Genomic DNA, 14,429 nt, shown 5'->3' with positions numbered 1-14,429 from the left:
ATGAAATTACTATACATACAACCTATAACATCTTTACACAGGCTCATTGTCGTGGCTGTCTTCACTTAATTGCTCTAGATTTGATGGGGGCTGGATCAAGTGGTAGGTAAGGATAGAGTCATTACGATGGACATTGCTTGTTAGAAGTATGCATGGGGATGCCTGATAGACAAGGGCTGAGTCAGGATCAGGACAACAGTAGTCCAAAGTTTAAACGTCTAAGGAATCATGTTCTTTTCACACTTCAAAAAAGCCTTCACTTTCAATGAATTCCCAACATAAAAAGATAGTGAATCCTAGAAGTACTTTGAAAAGAAAGCATGCCACTTGATAAATTCTCTTTTAAGTGGTCAAGTTCAAAGTTGAAAGTAATTTTTTCAAGAGTAGTGTACATTACCATATACAACCTTGAGGTTAAACTTCTTGCAGGTATCCGGAGAAACAATACAGTAGAATCCAAGGAAAACCACACACAACAAAGACAAGCAAGCATCCAATATGCAAATGAGGACAAATCATGCAAATAGTAAAAAAAAGTAAACAAATAATATATAGAATATGAGTGGCAGAGTCCTGGTGATGAGTGTCTTAAAGAAAATGTAAAGTGCAAGATTAACGAATGAAATCAAACTGTTATCATATGTTGGAGCAGGCAATGAATCGACCAATATTCCTTTCAAATGAATCCAGCTGCTCTTCACCTCCCCACCCCCACCCCAGTGCACCCTTTCCTTCCCTTTCTCCCATGGTCCACTGTCCTCTCTATCAGATTCCTTCTTCTCCATCCCCTTACCTTCATCTCCTTTCCCTCACCCACCTGACTTCACCTATCACCTTCTAACTAGTCTGCCCTCCCCTTCCCCTGCCTTCCTATCCTGGCATCTTCCCCCTTCCTTTCCAGTCCTGATGAAGGGTCTCGGCCTGAAATGTCAACTGTTGATTCCTTTCCATAGATGCTGTCTGACCTGCTGAGTTCTTCCAGCACTTTACGCATATTAGTCTGTATCCTGCAATTTCTGTTTCAAATACACACTCAGGAAAAAAATTATCAGCATAAGGGGTTTTCCCTTGATTTTTTATATTATAATCGAGAAATAAAAAATCTTGAAATAGTTCCAGAAACAAAAGAGGGAATTGTGACAAATGCAGTCACTGAACATTGTCATTAATCCAAGATCATAAACAAAATTTATAATCTACACAAGTATATCAATTGTAAACTGTATAGTTAGTTACTCTATGCTCAATTGTACACTACATGTTGAACAGGGCTCCAGAGGAGGATTACAAGAATGATTCTGGGAAAGGAAGGGTTAACATATGAGGAGAGTTCAATAGCTCTGGGCCTGTACTCACTGGAGTTTTGAAGAATGAGGGGAGATCTCATTGAAGCCCATCAAATACTGAAAAGCCTAAATAGAGTGGATGTGGAGAGGATGTTTCCAAAAGTGGGAGAGTCTAGGCCCAGAGGGCACAACCTCAGAATAGAGGAAATCCCCTTAGAATAGAGATGAGGGGGAACTTCACTAGCCAGACGTTGCCACAGACAGCCATGGAGGCCATATCATTGAGTGTATTTAAAGCAGAGCTCAATAGGTTCTTGATTAGTCAGGGTGTCAAAGGTTACGGGGAGAAGGCAGAAGAATGGGGTTGAGAGGGCTAGTAAATCAGCCATGATGGAATGGTGGAGCAGAGTCAATGGGCCAAATGGCCTAATTGTGCTCCTATATCTTATGGTCTTATCTCCTTATAAAGTAGAAAATAATGAAGGCACTCAGCGGTTTCCTTCCTGTAGTCACAGCCCGATCTACTGGTGTCTCTGGCATTTCTCTTTCTGTTTCTGATCTTCAGTGAAAACAAATCTTGGATTTTCTTTGGCTGCAAATCTAACTTCAAATAGTTTTAAAATCTTGATTCTTCCAGTACAGTAATGTGTTTTATTTCTCACTGTCGAATACAGCTGACAGCTGGTTCTGGGGCAAACGCAATCAAAGATAATGATGAGTTAATACTGATATGCACTGTAAGATATTGGAATATTTGTTATACATGCAGGACAATGTAGTTGAACTCATATAACTAATAATAAACACGAGAAAGTCTGCAGATGCTGGAAATCCAAAGCAACACACTGTATCTCTAAATAACTAGGTTGCCACACATTGTGGGCTGTAGGGCCTGTACTGTGCTGTAGATACCTATGTTCTATGAAGTATTAATTTCTGGAATATGAAAATGGCAGAGGTAATATATTGTCAGTGTGAAATGAAACAAGCTTAAAATCCACAGCAGCATGCATCAAAGATGAATGTAAGGAAGCCTTGTAACAAAATTTTAATCTAATATATAAATTATATGAGGATTAATGAATTACAGTTTCTACCAGGTAAATTATAGACTATATCTCACTCCTTCTCGTTAGATATTCAAACTATGCCACAGATGTGTCATGAAGACCAGGTCTATGGAACCCTCCCCTTTTCACAGCTTTTCAATGATTTGATTCCTATAATACTTTTCAAACTCCAGCTTGCTGCTCGAAGTACATACTCTGCCTCACCATGGCTTGCTTTTATTGCCCCCACAGAACACTGAACTACAGCTTTCTAGAAGGCATTTTAATTTCACCCTCAATACTGACTTGCTCATGTCATCACTTCGAGAGCCAATTTCTTTCACAGCAATTCTGCCTACACTGTGATGTCATCTGGGAATTCATAAATATTTTGGAGTGAAACTGAACGGTTGTGGTTTGATATTTTCAAATACTTATCTGTTCTAATTGTATATAGAAATCTACAGCACATTACAGGCTCTTCAGCCCACAATGTTATGCCGACCATGTAACCTACTCTAAAGACTGCCTAGAATTTCTCTAGCACATACCCCTCTATTTTTCAAAGCTCCAAGTACCTATCTAAGAGTCTCTTAAAAGACTCTATTGTATCCACCTCCACCACCATCGCCGGCAGTGCATTCCACGCACTCATCACTCTCTGTGTGAAAAACTTACCCCTGACATCCCCCTTGTATCTACTTCCAAGCACCTTAAAACTATGCCTCCTTGTGTTAGCCATTTCAGCCTTGGGTAAAAGCCTCCGGCTATCCGCACAATCAATGCCTCTCATCATTTCATACACCTCTATCAGGTCACCTCTCATCCTCTGTCGCTCCAAGGAGAAAAGGCCAAGTTCACTCAACCTCATAAGGCATGCTCTCCAATCCAGGCAACGTCCTTGTAAGCAATATTTATATCATATATTTTTCAGACACAATCTAAGTATTTTCTTTTGTATTGAATATAAATCTGTTGCATGCTTTATTTTGTGAAATAACTGTTTATATTTGCCTCTCTAAAAGTTAACATGCACAGGATGAGTTGGTTGGGAGATTAAGAAACCTATTTAAACAATAATTCAGATTAAGCCAGAAGAAATAATTCAGCTTTGCATACAAATTGATGCACAGATAGGTAACAAATCTATGTAAAGTGGAACATGTCTTTGTGCTACTTCAGTGTGGAAAATGTGGTCAGTAAGGTGAAAATGTTATGAGAAGCTGCATCTGCAAATATGTGGTTTACCTTTCTATATTGTTTTCACATTGCCCTATTGCACTACTCTAAATATTAATTTTAATTCCAATCACATCTTTCTAATTCTAATTCTTACCAAGAACACAATAAAAAAGGAATAACACAATTAAAATTAATACTACTGATTAAGACAAGTTTCCTACCTTATAGGGGTTAAAAAGTACATGATTCAGAGATTAACTGACTACTACAACACAGTAGTTTAAGGCTGTTTAATATAGACCACTAGATGTCGAAACAGCCATTGTATAGTATTTTGAATATCACATAATAAGTAAGAATTCTGTTTGCAAAGAGCACGTATTGTGGTTAGCAAAACATTTACATTTCTGAATGGGGTTGCTGAATTGAATTTTATGGAAGGGGACAGTAACTCTCACTTTTCTAGTGATATGTTCTAGTATGTTGTTAAATCATGGCACATATTAAAATTTAAAAAATTAAGAGTTGGTCACATGTTACAGCAGCTTTCCTTCTAACAGTGCATATAAATCAGTCCCCAATCATGAGACAAATATTTCTTCCTGATCCCTGTGACTAATCCAGCTATTTCAAATTGATCTGGAGAATTCCAAATAGTCACAAGGTGGTGAATAAACTGTAGTTTAGTAGGCAGAAAAAGAGGTCACTAAAATACCTAATTTGGTAGGCTACCACACGTGTGTCTTGATGACTGAGAGGAATATAATGGATAGACCAGTGGTGGAATTGTAGTCAAATTGTTACATGGAAATGAGGAAATATTATTTCCAAAAATACATATATTTTTCATTTCTGATTAGCATAACAGCAAAATTATTTTTTTAAAATATCACTTCCTACCTGCTCTTTATTGTTATTGGGCCAATTATTAGAATTGCCAGGAATTTTTCCCTACAATACTTCAGTGGGAAATGAAATCAGAAATGCTGGAATAATCATTAGATTGGACAGGAGGGAGAGGGAGAGGGGGAGGGGGAGGGGGAGGGGGAGGGGGAGGGGGAGAGAGAGAGAGAGATATCCAGGTTGATTGTCTATTATCAGAACTTCAAACAATTAAAAGGCAGAGAATGGCTTGAGGTGCAGAGAAGGGGAAATCATGGAGAAAACAAAGGATTAGGGTGCAGACCAAGAGAAAATGGATGACACAGATTACTGTTGCTTGAGAGGGAGAAGTCTTGCTGACGGCAATGAACCTGTCTCAAGAAGGTCCAAGTGGAGAGAACACAGAGAAGGGAAAAAATCTCTCAGAATGAAAATTGGACCAGATCTGTGAGCTACAATGTGCCTGGGTTGAAAGTAAATCTGAAATCAAAGAGAGTGCTAGAAAAGTCCAACAGGCCAGGCATCATCTGTGGAGACAGAAAAACTGAGCTCCATCAAAATAGGCAAAGGGTTAACAAGCCAAAAATGAAGTTGCTGGAAAATTAAATTTTAAAAAGCAATGTAAAGAGAGAGAATGAGAATAGAAATTACATTTTATAATGCACGCTGAACAGTTGCTTCCCATTCTCTCTCCTGGTAGGCCGTTCCCAGTGTAGGACATTCTGCAAGTTTACTGACAGGAAATGCACGTTTCTAGGTGCAGGAAGAGTGCTTTCCTTAGAATTCTCTGAAAAATAAACCAAAAGGAGCAATGTTAGACTGTATACAGCAGTCAAATAAAATTGCACAAGGATGGTCAACATGCAAAATAACCTGAGCATGTTGGTACCTATACTCCATAAAATCATCTCTACTTTGGAAAGGTCAGGGAGGCTCTCCAGATACCAACTGACCTGCTCAGTTCTTCTAGCAGCTTGGTTTTGCTCCAGATTTCAGCATCTGCATGTCTTGAACCTGTTTAACTTCCCAGCTCCACACTTCTATTGACGAAGCTCAAGTAGTGTTTCCCTTATTAATCACTTTCTCAACCTGCACAGCTACTGTAATGCCGCTTTCTTCTGCTGCTGACCTCACTCTAGAATAGTATCTTTTTGGTGATCAGATAAAACCAACATATCAATAGGTTGGTGTGCAGGTTCCTGTCACCAGCAGTAGAGTTTCGGATCCCGAGGGGGGGGGTCAGGGAGGCGGCATGTTCCCAAACCAATCTGTGACCTGTTCATTTCAATCTCCTTTAAGTAATGTTGAAGTAAGACACACGAGCATTGCTAGCCATGCATGTGTGGATGAGAACTGACGAATTGCCAGTCCTGACATGTACATAAGATCAGTGGAATTATGTGGTCAATGCACAGAAAGTCCCTGTCAGGCACCACTCAGTCTCCACCCAACCAGCAGGAGTCACCTGGCACTCGTTTCCAACTTATCAGCTGCAGCCTATTTAAACCAGGCTCTCATCCCCAATCCTTGCCCCACTGCTCTGCATTTGGGTTAGCAGACCATCATTGAAGTTGGATGAAATACTGGGGAAAAGCAGAACCTCCTGTATGAAACTAACAGCTTTTGAAAAAAGTGGGGAATATTGAAAGAAAATAGTAAAAATATTCAAAAATATGGGATAATAAATTTAATTTTGGTTCGTTCTGACAATTCAATGTTGAGGCCCTGACTGTGTTTCACTAGACTTGCTGTTAATGCACTTTCAGCAACAAAGAGCTCTGCTGTGGAGTGAATAACGGCATCTGCTGCAGCAGGCAATGCAAGGAGTACAGTCAGGGTCACTTTCACCATCCTGCTAATGAATAAAACATGAGATTTCCTTTACAAACAGGAAATATGGAAAGCATCAACCCATATTGTCTTGTCCATAATACCAGTTTCAGGTGCAAACTGTAAATTAAAATTGAACTCCAATATGTTTTGAATTGTTAGGTAGGTTGCAGGATAGAATGGCGATTGATAGTGACTTAGAATTAGGCAACATAAGTACTTCCTCAGCTATGGATAGTATTGTAAAGAGGAATAAAATTAAGAGTGATGAAAATCTATCCACAAAAGACTGGACTTGAAGTTCCTTCCCCCTACGTTGTATGTATGTTGCTCAGTAAAAGCATGTCGATGCTCACATCCTCACGAATATATCTCCGAACATATTACTGACTATCCTTTGAAATATGTTAATAAATGGATACAAGTTCATCTGCATTCCTCCTGCACCTCCTGGGGCTTCATGTCAAACCTTAAACTTCAAAGTGATAGCTAATGATTACTCCAAGATGATTTATAGACCCATTGTGGAGTCAGAGAGTGAAACAGCAGAGAAGCAGGTTCTCTGACCACCATGTCCATGGTGACTATGGAGTACCGGCTGTTCTAATCCCATATTTCAGTTTCTGGATCATAGCCTTCTGTGCCCCGCTGTTTCAGGAGCTTGTCTAGACATTCCTTTACTGCTGTGAGAATCTCTGCCTGCAGCACCCACTCAGGTGATGTGTTCCAGGAGCCAACCATTCTCCCGATGACTGGAGATTAAATCTTTACAGAATAGCCAGCATGGTACTCAGCATTAGAGTGAACTTGATCTGGAATTTCAGACAATGGTGTACTTTGAAAATTAAACGTGGGGAAGTTTCTGTGACAGTGCTTTGAATTACTGGCTCTGGGTGTATAGGATTAACTACATACGTACAGTACGTGCCTGTCAGTGGAGCTATTGGGGGGTGGGGGTTGCTAGTTGTGAATAGTAGTCGTTGTGTGTGGGGGGGCGGGATGAAGAACTGTGCAGAAATAATGGGGCCAGTCTGAATTGGACAAATAGACTAAAATTTAGGGGCCGTCTATGTAACAGTGTATGAGATTCATCCGATTTTCTAAAGTGATCACACTCAAGCATAACAAGGAGAATACCTGCTTCAATGCAATGACATTTTACATCAAGTCAAAAGCATTTAATTTAAAACTTGGTGATTTCCAGAAGGATAAGCAGCGTTGAAAGAAGAGGTCCTTAGCTAGCAATGACATGTTTTTAAAATGCATAATACAATGCCTTTAGTGCCCCCCAGGTACTTCAAAGCTAACAAACAAACATAACTTTACAACACTCTTTCACAACACTTCAATGGCTTTTTCTCAGCCATTTAAAGTGTTGTCAAAAGGGAAACATTGCAGAAAAAGTGTTCATCCGGGGTGTCATAATGCAATCAATCATGTGGTATTACGCTGTGATCTGTTTTTTATTAAATCGTGAGATAACTGTTAATCCTGATATCAGAAAAATACATCAGATCTTCAGTAAGGAGTAGCATCTATCACTGAGGCACTTAGAGAAACAAGTACATTAACATGTAATATCTGGGAAATCCAATGGTTTCTGCTTTGTTTGAAATACCTTGACTCCTGTAACTATCTGACTATTTTTCTATGTTCAGACATTCCCTGCTCAGCACAAAGATTTAAATTTGTGCTGGATGAATCAGAAAGTTTGTGATAGGTTTTACTGATGACAGAACTGAAACTGGTGGTAATCCTCAGAGGTCCCTGCAGCATCTGCAGAATGAGGGACTGGGTTAGCTTTTCTGGCTGACCTTTCTTTGGAACTGCAAGCTCTAATTGTGGTGGTAGGGTGGGGGAAGCAGGTTGGAAAGGTCAGAGAGGATATTCGTGACAAGGTGGAGTCGGAGGTTGTCCAGGTGATAGATGTGCTATTGGTGCCATCTGATGAATGTTTGTGACTGACAGATGATCTGCCAGAGGGAAGACTAACTGGGAGAAGATGAATGAGCGCAACAGAGAGGGAAAACAAAGCTGGAAATGAGAGAAATAGAACACTATAGATGCTGGACAAAAGAGAATACCGAGAATACCCAGCAGATCAGGCCACATCTGTGGCAACATTAAAAATGGAGTTAATTCCATTGATAGGTGACTTTACTTCAGAACCAGAGAGCAGCCAATATCCAATATCCATTCCAAGCTCACAGACTCCAACAACACCTTGTCCACATCTCTTCCAACTCACAGATGCCCTACTATTACTCTAGTTTCTCAGGCTCCATAATAGTTGACCATATGACTTTCCTCAGCAGTGCTTCCAAAATGTTTTGGAAATAGAACTAGGGGACATTACCTCAAAACTCTGGTGAGTAGATTTAGATTGGAAATTAGGAAAAGCTGCTTTTCAAGAGGGTAGTGATCTGTGGAATTCTTTGCTTAGGAAAGCATTAAATATACAATATTTAAGATAGAATTAGATATACATTTGCATAGCAGGGGAATTAAGGGGTATAGGGAAAAGACAGGTAGGAGGAGCTGAGTCCATGGCCAAATCAACCAGGAGTTTATTGAATGACCGACTGCTGCTCTTATTTATTATGTTCTTACGATTTTTGTTTTTCTTATGTCTTTCTTTTCTCCTTAACAATGGCATCCCCTCTACAATAGTTGACAGGACTATCAAATGCACCTGCTCTCTTTCCTGTGTTTCAGCTGTCACCACTCTTCTCCAGCCAAACCTAAGACAGGGCAGCACATACAAAATGCTGGAGGAACTCAGCAGGCGAGGCAGCCTCTATGGAGGGGAGTATACAGTCATCGTTTCAGGGTTCCTTTCACCATTCCATCAGCTTCCGAATTCAATAGCACATTGGAACACAAAGGGAAATGGGCATAATACAGGCAAATTGGAATAACACAGATAGGCACCCTAGTTGCATGGATGAGCTTTTCAGGTTGAAATTGGACTGCAGCAATGTTGTTGGCTGTTAAATATGAACCAAAGTAACAGCAAGCCAAAGACAAAGATAAATAAAACTGTTGGATCACACTTCACCTGTAACCCAACCAATATTCCAAAGTCCTCCTCATAAACACCCAGGGATTGTTATTTAAATTGCAATGAAGTTATATTTCACAGCAATCTGTAAAGTTAGCGCCTGACAGATTGTTCCAACTGCCAATAAGGAGATTTGTTGATTCATGATGTGCTATACCATATGACGAAGGTGATCATGGTCTTTCCATGACCGTGACTGTCCTTGGCAGATTTTTTTACAGAAGTGGTTTGCTATTACCCTCACCTGGACAGTGTCTTTACAAGACAGGTCACCCCAGCCATTATCAATACTCTTCAGAGATTGTCAGTCGTCACATAAACAGAATTTGTGATATGCACTAGCTGTTTATACGACCTGCTCTCATCGCTTCAAGTGACCCTGATCTGGGGTGGGGGGACTAAGTAGGTGCTAAATCTTGCCCAATGGTGACCTGCAAGCCAGCAGAGGGACGCAGCACCTCACACCTCCTTTGGTAGAGACATATCTCCACCCCACCACCCAAGTAAGGAAGTAAGGGGAGCAATCGCAGTGCAGTGATGAGTGGAGGAGGATATGGCTGGAGCAATACCAGGTGTACCTATAAACAGGTGATGATTGGGTAAAACTGCAAATGAACAGCAGGTGTAGCTAAGCAATGGATCAGATCAGAGCTCTGTATTCCTGCATCTATCTGTGAGTAAACGAAAGATAACAGGCTTCAAGTGCATTCATAACCTGAGTGAACACACCAACCCCAAGGATGAGGCTGAATTTGCAACCATCCTCAGCAGGAGTGCTAGGTGGATAATCCTCTCAAAGTTCTCATCAACACAGGTGTCAGTTGTCAGCCAATTAGATTCACTCCAGAGCACTGGACATAGCAAAGGCTACAAAACCTGCGTAGGGACAACAGAATGTCATGTGGTCTCTCTTCACATCTGGGATGAGTGCTTGCTTCCTCAGGACAATATAAACTATCTACAGGCCAGGGGTGAAACAGAAGAGTGGGAACCTGTTGCAGAGGTGTGATACCTGCTGATGTCTAGAAATTCTTTACCTTGTTATTCCACATTTTTATAATATTCACCTTTCAGTTAAAGGCTCAATTTGAATTCCATTCATTGCTCCACCACGACTGCATTGACTTTAGTAAACTAGTTCATCTCCATTCTTTAAAGGTGCATCATCAATCAGGGCTTGGTTTAGCTTTTGCTTTATGAGTACAAAAACTAAACAGCTTATTGATCAAGTGTTAAGCATGAAATGTCAATTAAGCTAAACAGGATCCTTACGTTTAGAATGCAAAATATCAACAATACTGAAAGTCTACAATCTAAAAGCAGAAAAATACTACAAATATTCAGCCAGCCATTCAGAGCTGGTTCTGAAAAATTATCAACCTTAAATGCTATCCACTTATTCCTTCACAAATGTTATCTGGACTTGCTGAGAAAGAATTACTTTCTATAAGTGCGATATAAAACAGGACATCTTTCACGAGCTCAAAACATGGGTGCATAATATCACATGCAAACAAGCATTATTTTAATGTGATTTGTCTCTTCCAATGGCATTATTTATTTTACAACCTTGATAAAATTTAACCCTTCTGAATCTCTACTGCCCATGCCTTACCCCAGATATCCAGTTCACAACAGTTCACCCACTGTTCACAAAACAAATGGTCTGGAGCAGAGGTGAGCCACACCGTGCAGTGAACCTTCCACATCAGTTAATGAGGCCATGGATGATCCATTCCTGACAGCCAGCCCAACTTCCCTGTCTGGTTTCTTCACCTTTAATTCCAAAAATCATCTGTCTCAATTATACTTACTGTACATACCCATGACCTACAGATTTTTTTGGGCAGTGAATTCCAGAGATTTAGGAAACTGAGAAAAGAAGTTGCTCAAAGGTCTTAAGCTTGTGACCTTTAACCTTTCAGCAGGAGGAGCATCCTCACCGTCTCTGCCTATCATTCCCTCTGAATGTTCCTCTTTATCTGAACTCCAGACCGTAGAAGCTCACTCCACTGAACCTTTCCTAAAATGGCACCCAGGAATTAGTATAGTGAAACCTTTGCTGTATCACATCCAAAACAAGTGTACCCATCCCCAAATATACAGTGACTTTCCTCACAGTATCCCAGGCTTGGGCCCACAAAGACGTCACATTTTTGTATTCCTCTCTCTCTCTCTATTATATTCCACTTGCCTCTTTAACTATTTGCTGGGTTAGGAAGCCAACTCTGATTGAACACCAACAATTAAGGATCTGCTTCATTAAACTTCTTTGGCTTTTTGCCCGGTTATTTAACATGTCAGCATTCTTTTGCAAAAACCTTGTCATCCTTAGAATTAATTTTGCCTCCTTTATTTATAAACTTGGATATATTACACACTGGCCCTCCATCTATTCCTTTCCCTTCCATTGATGTAAAAGAGGCATCAGGCCTGATCAATGAGGATAGACAGAATGGCTCAGGCTTCACAGATTACTTGAGTGAAGAAATCGAGATTCACAACCCTGGGAGAAGAGATTTCTCAATCGCACTAACCTTCGGCTTGTGCCTTGGGGAGTGTTTTAATACAAAATAGTAGCTTAGATCTCACTGATGATGACCTTCATTACACCATGGTCAACACTGGCTGTCTACGATAGAAAGTTAAGAGCTCAGAATCTGTACAAAGCTAACAGTCCAGCAGGCAATAACGATCACTGTTTTCCTGCATGCCTTTATGTTGTGAATGCAAGGACAGAATTCCCAGCACCTGGGCCCTAATGACACTTTGTTAACTCCAATCAGCAGTCCTCATTCTTTGTCGGGCTGCAAGGCAGACACTTTAGTCCATGGTCTGCCATTGCAATAGTTCATCAGGTAGAGAGAGGTGACAATCCAAAGCCTCCCTGAAAAGTATGATATTCTCACCAACTCCTGAAAATCCCTGATCCATTATCACTCTAAGTGGAGAAAGAGCACTCAAAGACAGCACTGAAAATCCATCTGTTAGAAGTATGTAAACTTGCAGCGTAAAATAACATAGTAACAAACCGTCTTGCAAACTACCCATCTGCCACAATGGCCTTGCTAGCCAAAGATTCTGCCAAAGGCAGAGAGGAAGCAACTCCAGCTTGTGAGTCTCCCAAAGTAGAAAAGAGGAATATTCATAAGAAATGAGAGCAAATGTTACAGAACAAAAAAAAACTGATATACAGTACTTCATACAAAAACAGTAGCAATAAGAACACAAAAGTGAAAAAGTAATAGTAGATTGAAAGTAAATGTGAAGCAGACTCGATGGGCAAATAGCCTAATACTGCTCCTATATCGTATGGTCTTATGAGCATAATGCACTGATGATCAGCAACAAAAGGGGTGAGAAAAACTTATAAAAGTTTATCAGTGAGGGAACTCAGAGTAGAATGCTGATAGTCTAAGTAATAAAAGGTCGAAAAATGCAATTACAGGCAAATAAGGGCAGTGAAGTGGTAAGTATTGCACAGTAAACATGATTAGGAAATAAATATTTCTGTGCACCTGTATAAGGTTTTCTAAAGGCAAAAGAAGTGGGAATACAGGAGTAACCACAACATTGATAAAGGAAGCACAGAAATCAGGGGAAAAGCAATTCCAGGGAAACTGTGCAGCAGAAGTATTAGAGGAGCCAAACTTCTGGCAAGAGTCATGATCTGAACTTCTTTTGGTAATGCTGCAGTGATAGAATAAGTAACTGCAGAAAACAGTGGTTAAAACTGGAGATTTTAATGTTCAAATGGATTAAGAAAACATAAAAATAGTTTGAAATTCTTTTACATTACACAGTGTTTCTGCCCACAGCATAAGGGAATACAATCGAAAACATGATTTCTGAGCTGATGATGAAGGAGGCATAGTTTCAGACACAGTGCAAGTGTGTGGCGTTGCTGCCACTGTCCTGAATGGAGGTGTCAGCAGCAAGCGAGTCGATCAAGATGCTGCCTCTGCAATCAGCGATAAGCGACACAAGAAGGGACGGCGACGTCCTTCCTTGAGACCATTACTGAATCCAGATGAAGCTTTACGACCGTCTAATGGTTTTGTAATTATCATTACCGATTTAAACCCAGATTTATTTAACACTGAATTTAAATTTCCTAATTCATGTGTTATTATCAATGCAAAAGAAAAAACCTAATCCAGTTCTCTGATTTCAAACATTAACCCGGTTTCTCTTCCACAGATAGTGTCTTCCCTTTTCCAGTTTCTGTAGTTTGTCCATTTTCATCCTATTGAGCAAACCGGTCTACCCTCTCCCTGCGATTATTGTGTCCAAACACCAGTAATAATACAGAACAAGTGGCATTATTCTATTATAGTCGCTGTAGGCAGCCACGACAGAACAACATGACAACAGAAATATGCTTTTACAACCAAACGGGGTTTAACGAACGGCGGATCTGAATTATTCCCCGAGTGAGTTCTAGAACAAACATGGGTAAAATTAAAGAGTAGGGGGAGTGACATGTCAGTCTTACCTGCTTCAGCCTGAAGAATGAGTAAGGCCACGAGGAAAAGCCCCGTGAGGAACATTATTTATATGTGTCCGCAGCTACACCGGGCATCCGATGAATGTTACAATAATCCGCGGCGGTGGCTGCTACCGCCACGCACCCAGCCAGACAGAGAGACAGACAAACAAACAGCGACAGAGTGAGAGAACGCACTCGTGGTTGTCTCAGCAGATGAAGAAAATGAAACTTAGAGCCCTTTGCTCTGCTCGCGGGGGTGAGGTGTAACCGCGGTACATCCACGTACACTCACAAGGCTTGCACCTCAGGGCACAGAAACAACGTGCCTTCCTGATCTGGGAACAGGGAGCGCGCACAAGGGTAAATTAGCCATTTGTGGCTTTACATTTAAAGGTACAATTAGTAAATACAAATAAAATTAACGAGGATACCACAGGGCAGGTGATGTTTTGCAGCTAATTTCGATATACCCAAACCCAGTACAGTGAAAGTCTATGCTCCTACCCTTGTGGAATGACAAGTTCTCGAGTACTGGCAACTAAACACTTGACGCTACAAATCTGAAACGAAAATAGAACATGTTGGAAAAACTTCAGGCGGCATTGATGGAAAGTGAAAAGATAAATATTTCTATACTGCTTCTATTTCTT

General features: G+C 40.5%; 1 protein-coding gene across 1 annotated transcript in view; it reads right to left on the bottom strand.

The window, feature by feature from the left end:
- LOC140191664 (interleukin-20 receptor subunit alpha-like) overlaps window positions 1-14,015 on the bottom strand; it is a 31,811-nt gene extending 17,796 nt beyond the window's left edge. The window contains exons 1-2 of the mRNA XM_072249278.1: window positions 13,786-14,015; window positions 5,051-5,186 (exon numbers count right to left, since the gene is read on the bottom strand). Of these exons, the coding sequence (XP_072105379.1) occupies window positions 5,051-5,186; window positions 13,786-13,840 (191 nt within the window). The 5' untranslated portion in view covers window positions 13,841-14,015. The remainder of the gene's footprint in view (window positions 1-5,050; window positions 5,187-13,785) is intronic.
- Window positions 14,016-14,429: the final 414 nt, after the last annotated feature.

Source organism: Mobula birostris, chromosome 2 (genome assembly GCF_030028105.1).
Source record: "Mobula birostris isolate sMobBir1 chromosome 2, sMobBir1.hap1, whole genome shotgun sequence".
NCBI lineage: Eukaryota > Metazoa > Chordata > Chondrichthyes > Myliobatiformes > Myliobatidae > Mobula > Mobula birostris.
Note: the sequence above shows the minus strand (reverse complement) of the source record. Positions and strands in the feature narration are given on the sequence as shown.